Below are 22,311 nucleotides of genomic sequence, written 5' to 3'. Positions count from 1 at the left end.
GTTTGGGATCTGGTGGACAGCATCTCAAGCACACTCTTTCTACTTGGGTACCTTGGACCTCCTTGGCTTTTGGCATCCTGTGATCATCTGTGGATTACTGTGAGAACCCCCAAAGCCACCCTCAGGCCCTTTAGCTGTGCTGGTCAAACCTGGCTGGAACCAGGTTTGAAGCAGCCTTCCCAGAGACTCCAGAACTGATCCTTTGAGCCCAGCCTGGCCTAGGTCAATTAGAATTAGAGTAGACAAGTTCTCCCCTTTCCCCTGTGGTTTTGCCCTTTAGGTTTTAGTGCAGAATCCCCTATCCCACCTTTATTTAGTTAATCATAATTAAAACTGTTAAAAACCTTTACCTTGCCTGCTGGTTCCAAAGACCCTGGCCTAGGGTAAGCAGGGTGACAGTTGGGCCAACTGTCATTCTTGATTCTTGGTCTCCCTGTCCTGGCTGGTCCTGTCTCTCCTTCAACCCAGTGTGTGTACCCACAACCATTTAGGTTATATTTTAACATCCCTGTTGCCCCATCTCTTTTACAGTTCCAAAAATCTCTTTACATTTTAATCAGAAATGAACTGTTCTAATTTGTAGTATAGTTTGAGATCTGAAAACATTGGATTCAATGGCTAAGCATGATTTTGGAGGAACAATGATGATAACATACTACCTACTTCCTGACATACACACACATATGATAGTAGAAAATATGTATACACACATGTTTCAGGAGGTGTGTGTGTATAAATAGATGTATGGATAGTATATGGCTACATATGTGTTTATATATACAAACATATATAAATATATACATATACACACATACCTGAGGAAATTTATTCTGCTTTATTGTATATTTGTTACAATGGTCTTTTTCCCCCTGATGGAGTAGGTTTGGGAAGGAGAGAAAATAAATTTCTATTTACTAAAAATATTTAAAAAAGAAGATTTTGGGGGATGCTACAGATGTGGAATGTCATATTTATTTGCAGATGAGGTCATTGTACTGTTAGTTTTGCTTAATTGTTTTGTTTTTGTTCAAAAGAGCTCTCATTGGGTGGGGATAATTTGAAAATGTTTGCTCTGGTTTTGCAAAAACAAACATGTCAATAAAAACTATAAAAAGGAAGCAGAAAGTAAAGCAGTGCACGTTTGGGGAAGACAGTATTTAGTTGTTGTGAAAGGGTGGCTAGGTGGTGCAGCAGATAGAGTGCTAGACCTCATCTTCCTGAGTTCAAATCTGGCCTCAGACATTTACTAAACATGTGAACCTGGGAGAATCATTTAACCCTGTTTGTCTCAGTTTTCTTTTCTGTAAAATGATTGAAGAAGGAAATGGCACTCTAGTATATTTGCCAGAAAATCTCCAAATGAAATCACAAAGAGTCAGTCAAGATTGAAACAACCCAACAACAAGAAGGAAGGCAATCCAGGTTTGGAAAAGGTGATATATCTAATGGCAAAAAAGCAGAAGTACCAAGGTACAGAAAGTAAATCAAACAAAAATTTGAGAAGATGAGTAACAATGCCATTAATAGAAATATATAAGTAAGGAGAGGATCTTTCTTGGTATTTTGTTTTAGACACATTAAGTTTGAGGCAATGATAGAATATCCATGTAGCACTGGCTTTTAGAAATGTGGATGAAGTCAGGACTAGAAATCTAAATTTGTAAGGCTTCCCCATGGAGATCAAATCTTAAGCTAAGGGGAAGGGGTGTGATAGACAAGAAAGAGAGGTGCATAAGACCAAAGACAACTGTGAAGAACATCTAGGGAGTGGAAGTAAAAGAAGAGGTAAAATAGGAAAGATTGGCTGAAAGGAAGAACTGGGATCATATAACATCTTGAAAGCCCAAGAAGTCAGGATTAAGATGCAGAGTCAAGGAAGAAACTTTTGGAGAGGTAAGAGAAGAAATAGGAAGAATGGTAGCTATGAAGAAATGGGAAGAGAAATTATTTACATGTTGGAGTTAGCTGGTGGGGTCAAAGACTAATGAGAGTTCTGAAATTCTCATCATATTCTGAGAGTGGCAAGATAAGGAAGAGGTGGAAACTTTACCTCCTATGGTTGGCCCTACAATGACAGACTTAAATGAATAATGGATTCCCAGGGATTTAAGTCCTGGAAACCAGCCTAAGTGAGATTGATTTCTTCCTTCTGGGTATTACTCTGTGCTAAAGTAACACACTTGATAAATTGCCACAGTGCTAAAAAGATAGACAGTAGGTAAAGAGCCATAGTGTCAGTATGGGAAATAGGTGAAATACTGAATAGCCTCTAGTCCATGATTTGAAAAACATGAAAAATTCTATTCCTTTTCTCCACCTCCACCTCCTGCCACCACATTTCACTTAGTCTGGTATCATGGCCAAAATTCACACCATCAAAATTTTTGTTAAGGCATTATCTCTAATGACTCCAAATGCTAGAATGCAAATATGTTACCCTGAAGGATCTTTTGATATCCATTATTCAGAGGAGCTTACTGAAAGAATGGTACAAAGGACAGGTAAATTTTGATGAGTCAAAAGGATGCCAGTAGTGGTATTCTATGGCTGTAGTCCCTACTACTGAGGGAGGCTGAGGATCTTGCATCATTAATGTTTCTGAGGACTGAGCTGGAGTATCCAACTGCATGTCCTTAGTGAGTCTAGTATAAATATGGTAGGCTCCCTTTCATGAACAAAGGAGCTTCAGGATGCTTAAGGAAGGGCGATCCTGCCCAGGTCATGCAGATCAGCATTAAAATCAGGAGCATGACTGGGCACTATACTTCCAGACCAGAGAAGACAAGGAGATTCTGTTTCAAAGAAAAAGAGTAGAGAAAACATGTAGTACATGGACCATTGCCCCCAGAAGGCAGGTCTTGTCGAGGCACATGGAGTTCAAGATAAAGGAAAAGATTAGTTTAATGCTTGGGAAGAGCACCATAAAGTTACATATGGAAGGAAGGGGAGAGAGCTGGAGATAAAATTAATTGAATTCAGAATTGTGCTGTGGGTATAGCCTGATTAGATAAAGATTAGAAAATCCAGGGCATCCACCCCTTTTACCTTGTGAAGGTGCTGCCATTTAAAAAAAAATCTATTATGGCCACTGAGCCCTCATTCCACTGGTAAGAACTAATTAAAAATGTAATGGTTGCATTTGTGTGCTTTAAACTGAAGACAGGTTATTTGTCAGTCAAAGAAATAGAAATAACAATGGGTAGAACCTATAATATGTACCCAGAAAGTAGAGAATTATTGTTTTGCCTTTCAGAGATGGAGGAGACCTAATGGACCTTTAAAAATACTTCTTATTTGGTTCATACAATTCAAAATTCCACAGAAAGAACGCATAAGTCAAATGATGCCAAAACCATCATCTCTGAGACAAGCCCAGGGAACATTCCTGCTTTAGGAATTCTGGGGCTTTCATCTTTATTATAACATTAGATTCAGAAGAATCATTTCAGCAGTAGTATTAAAGCCCTTCTTTGTAGCCCGTAATATGTAACCTAAGTCTACTGGGTGGGGGCCTATGTATTTTTTATAACACCTGGCTTACTTCCTTTTTTCTGTAGTACCACATCATTGTTGTAAATTTACTTTGAGGAATTTATTTGAGAATTCATTCTTATGTTCTCTCAGTCCCTTTAAGAGTTTATTTTTCCTATTGTTTCTGGTGGTATGTTCTATTAGACCTTAGAACCAGTAAATTTTAGTGATCATCTTCAGTTTAGAAAGATGAGGAAAATAGGGATCAGCTAGATAGGTGGCACCATGGATAAACTGCCAAACCCCGAGTCAGGAAGACAAGTTCAAACCCTGCCTCAGAAAAATACAAACTTTTTAAAAAATTTAATTTAATTTTCAATTTTTTTCCATGATTGTTCCATGATTCTTTTCTCCCTTCTCTCTTCCCTCCCCCCTCTTGGGAAGTGACAAGCAATTTCACTGAGATACACATATATTATCACTCAAATCCTATTTCCATATTATTCATTTTTATAATAGAGTCATCTTTTATAACCAAAATCCCAAATCATATACCTGCATAAACAAGTAATAAATCATGTGTTTTCTTCTGAAAATATAAACTTTTGATGCTGGACAACTCACTAAACCTCTTACTGCCTTAATTTCCTCATCTATATGAAGAGGATAATAATAGCAGCTGTTCCCAGGGCTAGTGGGAAGATAAGCAGAGCTAATATTTGTAAAATTCTTTGCAAACTTTAATGAACTCTATAAATGTAGTTATTATTATAAGGTCTCTCCTTTTCTAGAATTGGGAGATGTTAATTAATTGTATCCACATGAATTTAAGAACCAATCAATGGCTCATACCATCTATTTTCACATAAATGATTTGCAGAAAAAACAGCAAGATGAAGGATAACACATATGGAAGCCCATGAAGGAATCAGTGTTCATGAGATGGAACCAAATTGTTTCGCTCGATTCTCCCACCAAACCAATTCCATTTTGTAACCAGCCTTCATTCTATTTCTGGAGGTTCCAGTCTTGCTTCAGGACAAATGCTGGTTTTATGGTCAAGTCAATAGAAAAGTCAGTGTCAAACTCAAAGAGAAACAGGGGCTACTAAAATATATGTAAGGATTCCCGGAGCCAGCATATGGACACATTTGTGCATCCCCTTTTTAATTAACTAATTTTGTTGCATATTTCCTAATTACATTATAATCTGGCTCCTGATTTACTTTGGAGCATTGTGGGTCACATTTAGGGGAGTCCTACTCCTCTCCTTATTTGATACTCTTGCTCCAAGCAAGGGACAGGTTACTCCTGTTGATGGAGCTCCAGTAGATAGATCTCCAAGCCTAAATTCAGGAGGACTCATCTTCCTGAGTTCAAATCTGGCCTCAGACACTTACAATATGACTCTGGGCAAGTCACTTTGCCTCAGTTTCCTCATCTGTAAAATGAGCTGGAGAAGGGAAATACAAACCATTCTAGTTATCTATGCTAAGGAAACTCCAAATCGGGTCATGAAGAGTTGGGCAAGACTGAAATGGTTGAACAATAACAAGCTGTAAGCAAATCCTAAGATTCTGAGTACTAGAGATGAAATATAGACTTACACTGGCTGAATGTGTTTCCTCCTTTGGGATTTCTCTGTATCAGTGAAATCATAGGTCTGCTCCCTGTCCTAATGCTCATGGAATTTTTGCTTTGGAGAAGGAAGGATCACATCAAGTTGGGAAGTACTGAATTCAAGTTTTGGCCCTAGAATTAATAGTGACTGGCCTCATGCAGAGCTGCTTTCTTTTTCTTCCTCACTTGTAAAATAAGGTGGTTGGACTAAATAGATTTCAAAGTGCCTTCTGGTCATAAAATTTAATAAATCTACATGAAAAGTGACACTTTTTTCTCTTAAATGGTCAATTCAAAAGAAAAATTCTTAAAAGTCTATGGCTTCCTCAACTATAAATGCAGACAGAGTTAACTTTAAAGATGTTTTCACCTACTAAAGATCTTGGTAAATGCACTAACCTGAATCAACATTTTTCCAGTTGTAGCACTGGTTAGCATTTGGCAACTTCCATCCCATGAAGTCCCTTCACTTTCCGTTCTGGTGTGGGAATCATGCCAGCCCATATTATATAATGCCTTTTATTTGGCCAGATCTGAATGTGCTTTACACAACCAAAGACAAACTCTCGCTCCTGGCCGCTGGACGGCTCAGTAGATTTCTGTGTGACATGCCTTATTCATATATCTATGCTTCACTGGTCACAGTGCTGAATGGGGAAATGATCCTGGCCCTCCTGCACATGTGGTATTTTTTAGCTACAAAAATAAACTCTAACCCCGAATAGCTCTAAGTGCCACCTGTCACCCCCACTTTATATTAAGGAACTGTTTACATCCACAAATCACCAAATGCAGATAGAAGTAATGCATCCCAAATAGGAAGATTGCATGGGGCGGTGTCGAAGGATGTCATCTTTGGTGATAAAGTCATACAATAAAATGTTTCATAAAACTGGAAGCAGATTCAACAGTGAACTATGACTTCCAATTAATAGTGAATGTTGAAAATAGTTTAAATACCAATCAGGGCTCAGTCTAGCATAAAGCATACAGCAGCAATTATTGTCCTGAGCTCTAAACTCATCCACCAAGATCATATATGTTAGCATCAGGACAGAGTATTATTGGATTTTGAAAAATCCTTTAGAAAATAAGCACACTTTAGTTGTTGTATCATGCAAGGCACAGCTGATGCCTGTTTATTCAAATGAGTACTAATTATTAACCCAGAAAGTAAAGTCACTTGTTAGGGTGACTCATAATTAATTTTGTTTCAAAAGAGGAAAATATTTTTGATCACCTCTTACCAAAAGGTATAAATTCTTGAAGCCAATTTAAGACAATTTTCAAACCATTAACATGATGATTAATTAAGTCTTTCAAATGGGAAGAAACTCCATTGACTTCATTACAACTTAAAACTTGATTCCTTTAAAACAGAGCCAGACAAAACATACCAACATGCTATGGACATAGGGGTACTTACAAATCAAAGACTAAGTAATGGAATCCTTCTTCAGATATGCTGTCATGGAGTCTCACTGTCAAGAAGAAAAGGAAAAAGGGGTTTATGTTATCTGTCAATGAGACCATCATTACCCAAGGGAGAAATGTTTAAATCATCTTTGTTCCTTCTTTTCTTTCACTCCATGTAATCGATCTCTTATCAACTTGATTCTTTCTTTGAAATTCTCCATCCCTTATTCAACCATCCCCCCACTGACTCACAGTTAATAAATGCTGTGTACCTTTATTTCCATTTCTTAGAACAGAGTTCATGGTGTATATGTTTTAAAGTCTCATGCATAAAGGAAATCATAATTCAATCATTCCCTCCTCTACCGAAACAGTTATGCAGATCCAATAAAGAATATTTTATTGTGTTAAAAAAGGAAAGAAATTCTCCATCCCTAACTCCCAATTTTTCCCTATTTTCACCATCCCCACTATGACTATGCAAATCTAGACCTTCATCGTGTCATATCTGGAGCATTATAATAGCTTTCCAACTGGCTTCTCTATAAAGCAACCACTTGCTGTTTCAATCTATCTACATACTACCACATTTTAATATTCCAAAAACATTTTGTTCTTCTTATTCCCTACTGGAAAATGGACACTTGCCATTGTTGACTGCATAAAATCTACATCCCTCTGCCTGTTTTCGAAGGTCTTGCACAGTCTGACCTAACTGATCCAACTGATCTCATTATTTCAATTCATTAAATTGAACATTAAACTAGCACCTAGGTAATATTTTAGGTCCTAGGAATATAAAGGCAAAATCTTCTGTATGTGCAAGAAGCTTACATCCTTTTGGGCACAACACAACATTTTAATAAATTAATAAATGAATACAAAGTATTTGGTGAGGGGGAAGCTGGGTAGCTAAGTGGATTAAGGGCCTAGAGACGGGAGGCCCTACGCTAAAATCTGGCCTCGGACACTTCCCAGCTGTGTGACCCTGGGCAAGTCACTTGACCCCCATTGCCTGCCCTTACCACTCTTCTGCCTTGGAGCCAATACACAGAAGTTAAGGGTTTAAAAACAAAACAAAAAAAAGTATATGGTGGAGGAAAGGAAGATTCATTTAATAAGTACTTACTAGGTACCTGGAACTGTGCTCTCTCTCTCTCTCTCTCTCTCTCTCTCTCTCTCTCTCTCTCTCTCTCTCTCTCTGTATATATATATATATATAATCTCATTGGATTCTCACAACAACTTTATAAGATAAGTATACCATTATTACTCCCATTTTATAGAGCAGGAAATGGAGACAGATAGAGATTAATTGACTTGCTCAGGGTTACACAGGGAGGGAGGGAGGGAAGAAAGGAGGGAGGAAATAAGTATTTGTTAAGTGCCTTCTATATGTGTGCACTGTGCTAAATACTCAAATATTCTCACATCTGGTCTTCCTAACAACCTTGTGAAATAAGAGTTAATGCATTTGTAGAGATCTATCGATCTCCATGTTTTCTAAAAGAAAACATTCATTAACCTTTTGTTTGAAAGTGTATAGGTTCAGTTACTGACATCTCCAAGTGATGGTAGGCCAGGTTTTTTTCTATCTTTTTTATGATTTTGATTTCTCAAGTTAATGTCCAGAACAGAGCTAGTTACCTAATAGTCATCAAAGAGATATGTAAGTGGAATTAAATTATTTCATAAGGGAGATTTAGTGTGCTGACTTGAGCCAGGGGGCTCAAATGAAATAATGAATCTAAAGTCTTTTTCAAGCTTTAAAGGGCCATACAATTTCAGTTATTATTATTGGTCATCATATAGTCAGCAGTGACTTTTTCCTTCCTCTGGTCTCCTTGTAACTAGTCCAGATGATTCTTTTACCACTCATCATATAGTACATGATATTGTACTTGCACGTAGATATCCTTTTCTTAACTAGAAGATGAGCATACAGAGGGCATGAAGTATGCCTTATATAGATATTTTATTTCCCAGAGATTCTCAGCACTAGGTGCATGTATAAGACACCAAGTTGCAGGACCCTAAACTGAATTACATGAATTTCAGCCCAAGAGTGGCTGGAACGCCAGAGAAAAGATGAAACTCTTTCTTTCAAAAGTGTTTATTTTATTCCTATGACTGGGGACCTAATTTTTTGAACACAAGTAATTTAATAATATGCAATCTCCATATCAAATGCTAAAATGCTCATTAACTCCTTCCAAGTACCAGAGTTTCCTAACAGAAAGCAATAATTAAACAGTTGTTTGAAAGTGTATAGATGCAGGTTATTATTGCCACATGAAAGTGATGGTAGGTCAGTTTTTATGGTTTTTTTATGACTTTGATATCTCAAGGGAATAGAACTCAATACTTATCAGTCCTCAAAGAGATATTTAGATGGAATTTTGTCATTTCACGGAGCTGCTAGGTACTGTTCAATGGACAGAGTCAGAGGTCTGAAATGAAGGAAGACTCAACTTCCTAAGTTCAAATTTGGTCTCAGACACTTACTAGCTATATGACTCTGGGCAAGTCACTTAACCCTGTTTGCCTCAATTTCCTTATCTGTAAAATGAGCTAGAAATGGAAAGGCAAACTCCTCCTATATTTCTTCCAGGAAAAGTCTGAGTGGGGTACAACTGAACAACAACAACAACAAATGTCATATCCAAGGGTGGTTTTGTCCACTAAGTTAAGGAACAAATGACCTATGATACAGATGTACAATTATCTTAAGCAAACCTAAACTAATAAATTTCAGTTTTCTAAAATAGATTGATTGGGGGTAAATATTCTCTTTACAAAGGTTTTGCCCCAAAAGTCTTTTAGTGAATAGTAATTTGTGAAAATCATATTTCTAATCAACTCAGGGACATTTCTACCATGTAGCTAAATGACTTGCCCAAGACCAAACAGAAAGATGCTTCATTCAGTTTCAGAGTCCACTGTCTCTGGTTCAGAATTTGGGTCTGGTTTGGTTAAAGGTATTATTGATATTCTCACTAAAAACAATAATAAAATCATACTATTCAAAATTTTATAATTTAAAAAATGTTTTTTCTCTATAAACCTTTACGATAGGCAGTGTAATTACTGTTATCTCCATTTTATAGATGAGCAGCTGAGATTAAGATTTATATCCAACAATGGTAACCCAAATGAAGGTCAGAGATTTATACTGAATATCGATCTCATAATGGGCATCTAGGTCCACAGCGACATAGCTCTGTTGGAATGGAGTCTTGAATCAAAGTCTTCTGGTTCAAGAGTTCTTTGTACTACATCATGCTGCCCGAATTAACAGACAAATTAAGTGAATTCCTGTGTCTAATTCTCCCCTTCAGTTTTAGCACACAGTGATGCTCCCAAAGAAACTGGGCAGAGGTGTTGGGGAAAAGAGCAACACAACAAAAAAATCTTTCTTCATTTCTACCTTGATTCTTTCCAGAGTTAAAGTATTTGGGAACTGTTTTGTCCATAGCTAGCTTAGTGACTTTTTTATATGTTTCTAAGGTTGTATGTCATTCAAAGAATATATGAAGTGTGACTAACTACAAGCAATGAGCCTGCTACTTTTTATTTGGCATATGGAAGTCGAAAAGAAATCATTATAGCAGACATGTTTCAATGTCTTTCCACTTGGAATAATAATATATTCTAGGTTACTTGATCAGACTTTGGCTATAAGCTGTGGTAAATACACCAGTGTCATCGTTGACAGATGCCAATCAAATCATCAATCAATTTTAGCCAACTGAATAAGCATTTACTAAGCATCTACTATGTGCCAAGCACCATGCTAAAGCACCTGGAATAAAGAGAAAGCCCAAAAACAGTCCCTAATTTCAAGACTTTCATATCTTAATGGATATAGATAATGAAGATAAGTATATAGATATAATGTTTCCACTATTAAGCTATTATATTTTGTATATACATTATATGTAAGATATTATATACATATTATATAAATATATGATATATTACTATATATTACTATATATAACTATATGTGAGATGAATTGCAGCTAATCTTTGAGGGAAGACACTACCATTAAAGGAGTTTGTGAAAGTTTTTTTGTAGAAAGGAGGATTTTAGTTGGGACTAGAAGGAAGTCAGGAGTAAGAAATTGATTTAGGAGTTAAGTGATGCTATTATTCAAATTACCTAATTCATAATCCAGTCACTAAGCAGCCAGTGATGGAAACTTGTCTCAGCATAATGTGTCCCACAAAGTAGATGTTTAACAAATATTCACTGAATTGAAAAGAATGGAATTCATATAAATTTTTATAAGTGCTTAAATATCAATATCTCATACCCCAAAGAAATTCTATAAACTTTTTAAATTAGAAGGATCTTTGTGAGAGGGAAACAAAACTAGACTTCTTCTCGCTTAATTTACGTAATCAACATTTATTTAACTTTGAAAGTCATTATTTTTGCTGTTTGATTATAATAGGACAAATCTATAAGAATAACTTTTTTTGCTGTTATGCAATACATATTTCATATTCCTTTGTCATGAAAGAAGATATATATTGCACATGGAAGAAAAAGCTTATGAAGGAAATAAGGTAAAAGATGGATAGTTCAATTTACAATCAGATGTTGATAGTTCCTACAGTGGCTTTCATTGTGAGTCACTTGGTATTGTCTTGGATCCTTGCTTTGTTGATAATAGTTTAGTCCAACCCAGTTGATCATCATATAAAATTTCTGTTACTGTATACAACGTTTCAGTTTGCATCACTTCATATAAGTCTTCCCATATTTTTTAAATCATCCTGTTCATCATTTTTTTTTATTGCACAACAATATTCCATTATGACCATATACCACAGCTTTTTCAGTCATTCCCCAATTGATGAACATCCCCTTAATTTCCAACTCTTTTAGACATATCTTTATTTTAGAAAATGAGTAACTTAAGGGATATAAAATATTTTTACTTTCCACTTTCACATTACTAGTTCAAACACAATCAAATTAATATTGGTTTGCTTTAGAAAAAAATATTTTAGTTTACTAGAATATATATGAAATACTAATAAGAAGTATTTTCCAAAGAACTAATTTTTCTTCCGCTTCTAAAATATTAATTTACTAGTCAAAAAATTATCGTAAAGTCATCACTTCTTTTTCTGTCTTGTTCTCTATTATAACTTCAAGCTGCAATTACTTATCAGCTTTAGCTCTGCCAGGGATCCCGAGTAGAGCAAGAAAATCATTTATTTTCATCAAGACGGAAATTTCTATTAGGGTAAAGAATGCTTTTAGAGGGAAAATACCTCTAAGGAGACTTGTAAACATAGTTTACAGATAATTAGAAAGTCAAAATGTCATTGTTATAGATAAAATAACAGCACATTTGGAAAGTAACGACTCTGAAACAAATCTTATAAGTTTAGTGGTTTTGTAGTAAAACATATTAAGAGAAGATGGAAAGATAATCTGAAAATGATGAGATAATAAAAAGTAATGCTAAATAAAGTGCATCCTGATTCAAGAAAAAAATGCTATTTTAGAGTGGACTGAGTACTAGATTTTGAGTGAAATTACCCAAGTTAAAATTCCAGCACTGCTATTTACTTTTTGTCTGATTTTTTGGCAAATCATTTCAAATCTCTGGGCCTCAATTTCCTTATACATGGAAAGAAAAGGTTGGACTAAATAAACTCTATGGATCTTTCTATCTCAAAATTCTATGGAATCCTATGGAATAGCAATTAACATCTACACTAAAAATTAGTCTGCATTAACTGAGAAGGAAAGAGCTTTAACAAACTTAACTTTTGTAAAACAAGAATCAAACTATGTAGAGAAAGAGAACTACTGACTGATCTCAGTAATTTATATTGATGCAAACATCTGAAATAAAATACTACAGCCAAGTATTAAAAACAGTTATAATATGTAGGCTAAATATATACCGGGGTTGTAGGCTAGTTAAAAATTAGCAAAGCAATTTGCACGATTAAACACCTAATATCACCTGACCATATGTATAGATGAGGATAAAGAACTTGATAGTTTACAATACTCGTTTACACCTTAATAATTTGTTCATTTACAAGGCATTTTAAAATAATAAGAATAACATACATCTAAAATAAAAAGTTGACATTGTTTGCAATAGACTTTCCCAATAAGTATGGGGGTCCAACAAAGACTGGTCTCATTATTATTCGACAGTTTTAGAAATTCTACTTTAGGAATAAAAAAGAGAAATAAATTAAAGGTATAAACATTATCAAAGAAACAAAAGTATTTTTGTAGACTCCCACAAAACAGCAAAGAAATTAATTGACATATTAATAGTATCAGCAAAATAGTAACATTCAAAAGAAATGCACAAAATCATTAATGTAATATCAGCAACAGAATAATACATAGAAAATAAAAATCTCATCAAGGGAAAAAAAGAGAGAAAAGAGAAATCCTTAAAAACACACACACACAAAATATATAAAATAATTTGGAGTCATGATACGCTCAAGAATTTTACAAATATAATTATAAGATATTTTCTTTAGGACTAAAGGGGGAAAAATAATTAGAGGGGCATTTGCTCATGGTAGAATTGTGCCAATATGAACAAAACAACACCTTTTAAACTAATTTGTAATATTTATTTGTGTCAAGTCAAATATACTACCAAGGAGTTATACTGTGAGATAAAGCTGCACTGAAACCTAATTTTCCTTACACAGCTTCCTTCTTTACCTCACTAGCCAACATAGGGATAGATCCAGAATAAACTTCTCCTGCAACCTGACTAGTCCTAGTCTCACTAAAAACATTTTCCTGCTCATTTAGGAACATAAAAAAGGCAATCAAGTTTGAGTTTGTGCCTAGAGTTGGTGCATAGGACTATATACAGAGATACTCTGATGGTCTATTGACCAGATGTGTTTCCAGATGGAGATTCTGGAGGGGGGGAGGGAAGAGAGGGATCATGCAGAGAGGCTAAGTGCTACTTTATCCTTGTTATCTACTCATACTGTGTTAGGGCAAAGAAGTCTTCCTCTATTAAACTTCTGTTTTTAGACTGAATTGACTTCCTCTATTAAAGAGAGTACCTTCTGATGTCCTAATGTTGAATTGAAATTAAGAAAGTGATGGTGATAAGAGTCACACATACAAAGGAATACTTGAGAAACTGGACAAATAAAAACAAAATGCAACTGAGGGAATAATCAGAAACCCAAAGGAAATGATATAAAGAAAGTAGAAATTAAGGGATATCAGAATAAACTATTAAGCAGTGATCAATAATATTATATTAATCAGAATAAAAATGTGGATCAACAAAATAAAATAGAATTACATAAGTATGAATATAAAGACTGAAGAAATCCTTGAGATTATATAGTCCAACTTCAATTGGTAACTCTCAAGATATATATTACTGGGGAAAAGATCTTGATTTAAAAAAACTGAAAGGAATAATGGACAGTAGTTTAGTAACAAATCAGGCTTTTTATACATGCCATATTTTAAATGCTAAATGATTTAAAAATTAAGTATGGAAAGTCATAATTTTCACAAATACAACCGAGAAAGGACATTATTAACCAAACAATAGATAGAAGTCATTACAAAAAACAAAACAGACTATACTCTGAAAAAAATTAAAGAATTTTTATCCCATAAGAATCAATGATATATAACAAGGAGAGAAAATTTCTGAGTGGGAAAAAACTTTTATATCAAATACTATAGATAAATTTCATGCCCAATATATATAGAGAGAATCCACATACATAAGATTGTGGCATGCCCTAATAAATAAATGGTCAAAAGGTATGCACATATTTTAAAAAAAGATTTCATTTATCATAGATTTTAAGAAAACCATAAAATCATAGATTTTGAACTGCAAAAAGTTTCAAAGTTCATCCAGTCCAACAGAAGTAGAAACTGGGGCCCATAAGAGCATTAAAAGTAGGGAAAAGATGATAGAACAGAGCAAAACAGGGAGTTGGGGAGGGGGGTTTGTGTTGTCAAACACAATGTTTTTGCTTAATTTTTTTTTCTTTGTTTCCAGGGAGGACTTTTGGTGAGGAGTGGGAAGAGGGGAACAATGAATGACTGTAATGTTCCCATAAAGCCACCAATAAAACAGGGCTGCAGAGTACCATGAGACTAGTACTGGCTTTAATGTCAGGGACCTCAAATTCAAATTCACCTGTCTCTGACACACACACTACCTGTGACCTTGGGTTATGTTGGATGCTGGAGGAGTCCCATAGCTATCCTGGTCTCAGTTTTCACATCTCTAAAGAAGAGTCATATTACATGTCCAGGGAGGTGTATGCTACGTGTGGCTCTCTGATCCTATGATTTAGGACTAATTAAAAAAAAATGATAATGATGGCAGCTAGGTGGCACAGTGGATAGGAAGCTGCTGAGCTTGGAATCAGGAACTCATCTTCCTGAGTTCAAATCTGACCTCAGACCATAACTAGCTGTTTAACTCTGGGCAAGCCACTTAACCTTATTTTTTCTGTTTCCTCATCTATAAAAAATCTTTGCCAAGAAAACTCAAAATGGGGTCATGAAGAGTCAGATATGACTGAAAGTACTCAACAACAACAATAAAACATTAAAACAATAATAAAACAATACTTAAACATATTGAAAATAATAAGACTCAAACAATAAAACAAAATAATAAAAATAAAAAATAAAAGTTATCTAGGAATGGGAATGATCACTTAACGCTCACTTTGAGGACTTGAGCAGAGGGAAATCTAGGTGACTTTGGGGCAAAGAGTACTCATTTTTTTATCCATATCACCTAGTTCACTAAATGACTACCAGTAATTGGTGTTTAGCCTAAATGTGATATGTACCATTTTCTTATAATTATGAGACATAGTGTTTCATAAAAGATGAGAAAAGAGAATTCTAAATCTCATTGTAAGTAAAATAATTGTTTATAGTTCTAAAAACTACTCATTGTGAATACAGGGACTAGGGGAAGAATAGATAATAATGAGGAGAAATGGCAACATGGATGCTGTTTCCTAAACATTTTGCTATTTATTTTTATGCTAAATAAGCCAAAATCTATGGAGAACTCATTAAGTAGCGGCAAAATATATATCATTGCTTTACCTAGAAGCTATGACTGTCTAAAAAAACCAAAGGTCTTTGGGCATCTACAATTAGATGAAACATCCCCTAGTTATGCTGAAAAAATATTTTGAGCTTTAGGGAGAGTTGTAATATAATTCTCAAAAATCAATTTCCCCATTTCAGTATCTGCTGTTGAAAAGAATGCACCAATTACTAGTCTAGCTATGACAACAATTTATTTGTGCCTTTTGTCATTCAAACATGTCAAAAGGATCATTTTCAAATACTTGGCTCTAAGAAAGAATATTAAATCAAATAGCTCTGAAAATATAAAATGCATTATAGAACCTTAAAGTTAGCAGGAACAGCATACTATATAGTTCCTAACTTATTTTCAGTTTCATCCACACTTTTCATTATGGCTTCATGTTTGGAATCTATAAGAACCTTTAAGCTGGTGAAAGCCATTCTAGTTAGCTCAGCTTCATTGTCTACCATCAGTAAAATTCCAAGGGCCAGCAGAAGGTAAAATAGGGAAGACAAGAATATAAGTTTGGGTGACCCTCTTCCTTCCCCTCTGTATACTCTTCCACCCTATTATGCTGCAATTTGGCTCATCAGGATCCCCTAGCTGATATATCTCCCTAAGCCTGATCCTGGACCCTCAGCCTAGTCCTGCTTTCTCTTATCTAACCAGTTAGCTTTCTAGGAATAAAGGTCTTTGATAAATTAATGTTCAGTGATGTATTCATGACACCTTAATGTGTTACCCAGCCCTGAAATATTTGCATTTCAAAACACAGCTTCCAGAGCCAACAAAGCTTTCATTTCCTTTCAGGGAGATACCTAAAGGACACCCACATTTGCAAGTCACATTATTAGATACATCCTCACCTGCACAAAAGAAGGAGAGTTGAGATAACCAAGTTTAGCTCTACCTGTAATAAGCAAGTTGCTCAACTTCATTAACTTTCTATTCTTCTTTAGACAATAAAGAAGTTGACTTAATGATCTCTTAAGTTTTCTTTCACTTCTAAAACCTGCAATTTTTATAAACATAAACACGTTCTTTAAATGGAAGAAAAATGCTTCCATTTTCTGCATAAAGAAATAGTTGAGGGTTTGGTGCCACCTCACTTATCTTTACTCATAAATCTATTTGTATAATGTTTGCATGGGCAGCTTGGAGCAGTAGATAGAGTGCTAGGTATGAAGTAAGGAAGTTTATCTTTGTAAGTAAGGAATTAAAATTTGACTTTAGACATTAGCTGGTTGACCTTTCAGCAAGTCACTCAACTCTATTTGCCTCAGTTTCCTCATTTGTAAAAGTGACTGGAGAAGGAAATGGCAAACCACTACAGGATCTTTGCCAAGAATACCCCAAATGGGGTCACAAAGAGTCAGACATGATTGAAATGGCTAACTGACCAACAATGTTTACATAAATATAAAATGCAGGATTCAAAAGAGATTTATCAGGTATCACACAAGATGTAGGAACCAGTATCTTTGCCAAAGGGATTTCAATAATAGATATTTCTTCTAGAGAAAACTTTCCTGCACCAAAAAGAGGCTTTGAGGATACAAGTTCACTTTCCCAAGTTTCAGCCAAGTCTTAAATATTTATTTCAAGTATCCATTATTTCTATCACATGAATCAGTCCTCTATATATGCAGATTGCAATTCCTCTAAATATCGGTCAATGGTCTTTATGAGTTGTTATGACTTAAGACTGTAGTGATGAACCTTTCTGTCATTAACTTAGGCTGATTCTCAGATAAAATACACAAATTCCATGATTAAAGCCATACATTTACTTTAATTCTTTTCAGTTTGCCACAATCTTCCAGAGCTTGATCTTATCTGGCAAAAACTGCTAGAACTCAGATTCATGTCTACATTTGACAGAGTAGGACTTACTTATAATCAACAATTAGATTTTTTACTTTTATCTTCATACTTAAGTATTGAAACAAACACAGCTTTGTGATTATAAGTCACGGGAACACAGGATTACAACTTCTGAATTTTTTTCTCATTCTAGGAGATATATCTACTTCTACATCCTTCTCATAAAGGATGATCCTTTTGCCTTTGAGGCTCTGGCTTTGATTGGTGAATTAATTCTAAAGATTCCAATTGTGACTTCTCTTCTTTCCAAGGTATGATCTCCTGAATCTCTGGACTTTTCCATTCTTCTCTTCATCTCTACTTTTATGTGGCATCTTCTTCCAATTAGAATGTAAGCTACTTTACTTTAAGAAGGCAGGAATATTCTTTCCTTTTATTTGTCTTCCTAGGATTTAGCACAGAACCTGGCAAATAGTATTTCATAAAAATTTGCTGAACTTAATTTAGAAGGATTCTTCAGTGTATTCTAATCTAATCCCTTTCATTGTGATTGCAAGAATGATTCCTGGTTGTGGTGGTTTTTGTGAAACATATGGCAGAAGAGATCCAACTCTGGGAGGTCCTTGAGGAAGGGCTACCCTAATTGGCTAGGTTCCCTGTACTTAGTAAGGAATGCATAGCAATCCCACAAGAAGGATAAAAACGGACTGGTTATAATCTGTATCCCTAGAGTGTATGCACATTTATCAGTGAGATCATATATCTAATGTAGTAGTAGTAGTAATCTGTGGACAGGAAATCTAAATGATTTAGTGCTAGTAACAATGATTGACAGTCCAAATCCATTTTTTTAAACTGCTAATTCATTTACAAAGGCAGAGAGGTCACAGTGGATACTCAGAGTCAGGAAGATTCCTGGCCTTGGATAATTCCTAGCTGTATGACCTTAGGAAAGTCATTTAACCCCATTTCCTCATCTGTAAAATGAGCCGAAGAAAGAAATGGCAAACCACTCCAGTACCTTTGCCAAGAAAACTCCAAATGGGGTCATGAAGAGTCAGGTATGACTGAAAACAACTTGAAAAATAATGAATTTACATTTTAAAGGCTAGTCCTATATCTTGACTTGGGCCTTGTTATATTATTAAAAAAAATTCTTCCAGAACAGAAACTTCTTTTTAGAAGGAAAAATAATAAATAGAGAAAAATGATATGGAGGTAGCAGAATCCTCTGAAGCAGAATTCAGTCTATTATTGAAGGACAGGTTGCCAATGTTATCATAAGGTCAATAAAGAAATTCATGCAGAACAGATTGTACTAAGTGCCCATAATAGCTGTTTGCCAGGGCTTACCAATATCCCTGTTACAAAAAGAGGTAGTTTTCTCTTTTTTTTAGCTTCCCTATGTACAAGGACAGAAAAATTTGGATTTGGTTCACAGTTGCAATGCAAATATGGTAGCTTGTAAATAAGATTCTTTTTATAGTCCCATCAGTAGTTAATTACAATTCACGGCTACAGTAGGCTTTAGCCAGGCCAGGCTATACAACCTGCCAAGCCTCTCCCTAAAGCTGAATGCCAAGACTGTGCTCATTATAAATCCAAATTTTTCCTCTCTTCCTTTTTGTTAGTCCAAAGACACTTCCAAAAACCAGATGTCACTACTCTAGAGAGAAATCATAGCTCAACCTTGACTTCATGTGGCATTTGGGCACTTAGATGGTCATCTCTAGAGGGAAATTATTTCAAATGGCAAACGGTATTTTGAGAATTAAAAATCAAGCTAAGTCTTGTGGAAAAGATGGAACCAAGTTAGTGAAGGAGACTTCCTGTTAGAGGAGAAAATTAGAATTTAGAATACCTATTCTGACCTAAATAGAAAGGTAGTATTCAAAAAAAAATATGTGTGATATCTAAAAAAAAAAAAAAAAAGAAAGAAAGAAAGAAGAGAAAGAAAAGATGACACAGAAGCTACCTTTAGCTTTTCACAAGATGAAAAGCATTCATTTAGATAAAATTCTTGGTGACAAAAAAAGGCCACTCTTTCTCTTCAATGATGCTATAAATACGGATTACTGCAACATCAGGATTACCTGAGAGGTATCTTGCTGTAGTAGTTAGGAAGCTGAGCCTCAGAATCCTCAAATTCAAATCCAGCCTCTTGCATATTCTGATTATGGAAGCCAGCATAAATCACATAATCTCTCATTGCTTCAGGCAATTCTCTGAAACATGGGGGCATACAAAGAACTTCTGATTTATATGTCTATGGAGGGATTTACCATAGTGGGAAATCTCTACAAAAAATCAGAAGTCCAGACTTTTCCCCATTCTCATACCTAGTCTGGTCTAGATAGAAAGACAGATACATAGATAAATACATAGAGATAAATGATAGATAAGAGATAGGTGATAGATGGTTGGAGCAGATTTCACAAATTAAAACACAACTGTAACCTAAATAAGGCAAACAGAAGTTAGTGACTTGCTCAAGCTCACACAACTTTTGAGTGTAGATGGTCACAATTGAACTCAGGTCTTCCTGGCTTCCAGGCCCAGTGCTCTGTCCACTGAACCATCTAATTGCCCCTTAGAGTGCCTTTTATAATATAAATGAACATGAAGGAGTATCATAGAAGTATAAATAAGGACTCTTACAGGGCTTATGGATAGCTCCCCCACTATTCTATTGGAGATTCTACATCTATTTGGAAAGGGGAAAAAAATGACTAAAGAAGAAAAAATACAATGTTTTACTTGTTAGCAACAAATGTACAGAAAATTTCTTTAGAAATATGGCTGTGAGTATCTACTGAGGAAATAAATTTAAAGAGTTTAGCACAGTACCTGGCACATAACAGCCACTTAATAAATGTTGATTCTTCTTCCCTCTCACCCCTCTGTAAGTTTTCTCTATTATCTTTATTTTATTCTATTTTATTTTTAAAACTCTTATCTTCTGTCTTAGAATCTAAATCAGTTCCAAGGCAAAAAAGAGTTTAGGCAATTGGGGTTAAGTGACTTGTTAAATTCATGAAGCTAGACTTGAACCAAGGATCTCCCACCTCCAGACCTAGTTCTCTATCTACTGAGTCACCTAGCTAGACCTCTCTATTATTTTTAAATCTCACCGTATTTCCTTCTATGAAGCATGCTTTTGATGTAAGGAGGAACTCAAGTGATAGGCAAAATGGAGGCCAAAAAGGCTAATATTCCCCTATTTAATCTTTTGATTTATTTTTATGTTGACCTTCATATGAACCCATTTCTATCTATCTTATAACATAATTTTCAGTTTTGAAATTTCCCCATTTCTGTTGTATGTTTAGAATACTAATTTCAAGAGCAACTGATTCCATCCTTCCCTCCTTTCTCTTATTTCTAACCACTGTTTTTGTCTCATCTTCCATCAAATTTATTTCATGTTCAATCATGGCTTAAATAGAGTGCTTATTGTAACAGTGACTGAAGAACACAGACTATAGAAAGCAATGGAATTCTCTGATTGGCAAGAATTATTTTTAAAATAATAGCTGCCAATATGTTCCAATAGTAACTGTGACTAAAATACTGACTCACACTCTTATTCTAGGAATGGAAGCTATCAAAAAGTCCATAAAGTATCCTATGCATATCCTATGGATCCTTTGCTTCATCATAACATAACAAATAGCCTGGCATTCTGAGTATGTCCAGATGTGCAAGCTTTAATTATACACTAACAGAGGGACATCTGAGATGTAGCTCTGGCAATTCTGCTCTTCTATAGTTTTGCACAGATAGACTTAGGCAGATTTACAGTGGCTTCTTGCTTAATATCACTTGGGTAAGAGCCAGTACATAATCCAAATGGATAGAACTGATTTGAAAAATAATTTTAAGAAATTATATCTAATTTTAAATGTATAAATCACTTTTAAAATTGATTTTTGGGGAGAAAAACTATTTAAGATTTGATCAGAAACATCACCAAGGAAGTGAATTATGACTTCAATTTGTATAGTAATTGAAAAAGTATTTTATATTTTATATTAATTTACATTTGTTGAATGCATTGACTACTTTTATATTTGTGTACTTTTTGTTTCAAATATAGTTGTTTCAATACTATTTGCAATATTGATCACAAAACGCCAATGGCAATTATTTGAGAGTCATCTTTTAGCTGCCTTTAAAGGTTATTTAGAAAGATTAAAGTTTTCTATCCATGAAATGGGAGTTAGTGTTCAGTCTCTCCACAAGATATCATTAGACATTAAATACATGGTCCATTTCAGCTTTTTAAATGTGGATTTCTTACTTTATAGATAACATATTTTTTCAAGGTCTTAAATGGAGATGTAACACATCTGATTGGCCCCAGTACAAATGCTGTACAGAGGCTTAAGTTCTGACTCTTTATGAGTTGTGGTTTAATTAAGGCAAATTAATGCAAGACTTTTAGTTGTTACTATTCTTGCTAAAAACAATGAAGAATTAATTCAATTAAAGAAGGCAGGTTGGATAAGATAATCACACCGTTAAGTATTAAACATCAATATTCTCCTGAATCTGACATTAGAAATACAAAGCATAATTTGGTAAGAACCATAAGACAAGTATAAACAGGTTCTGGGAATTCAAAGCTATTGCTTAATATTCAGTTTTCAAATTTCCTGACCTCTATCCAGCAACTGGCATAGATGACCACATTCTCTTTCTAGATACTCTCTCCTCCTAGGTTTTCACGGAACTTTTGTCTCTTAGTTCTTCTCTTAGCTATCTAATCTACCCCTTCTCAATCTCTTTTACTGGAACTATATCCATGTTATCTCTCTCTCTCTCTCTCTCTCTCTCTCTCTCTCTCTCTCTCTCTCTCTCTGTCTCTCTCTCT

General features: G+C 34.9%; 1 protein-coding gene across 1 annotated transcript in view; it reads right to left on the bottom strand.

Annotated features, from left to right (window-relative positions):
* The window catches only part of LOC123252280 (calcium/calmodulin-dependent protein kinase type II subunit delta), a 366,372-nt gene that overhangs the window by 152,103 nt on the left and 191,958 nt on the right, over positions 1-22,311 (bottom strand). Inside the window, exon 4 of the mRNA XM_044681659.1 lies at positions 6,518-6,572. Within this exon, the coding sequence (XP_044537594.1) occupies positions 6,518-6,572 (55 nt within the window). The remainder of the gene's footprint in view (positions 1-6,517; positions 6,573-22,311) is intronic.

The sequence above is a fragment of the Gracilinanus agilis genome, chromosome 6 (genome assembly GCF_016433145.1).
Source record: "Gracilinanus agilis isolate LMUSP501 chromosome 6, AgileGrace, whole genome shotgun sequence".
NCBI lineage: Eukaryota > Metazoa > Chordata > Mammalia > Didelphimorphia > Didelphidae > Gracilinanus > Gracilinanus agilis.
The sequence above is the reverse complement of the archived record's forward strand: the minus strand, read 5'-3'. Positions and strand labels throughout refer to the sequence as shown.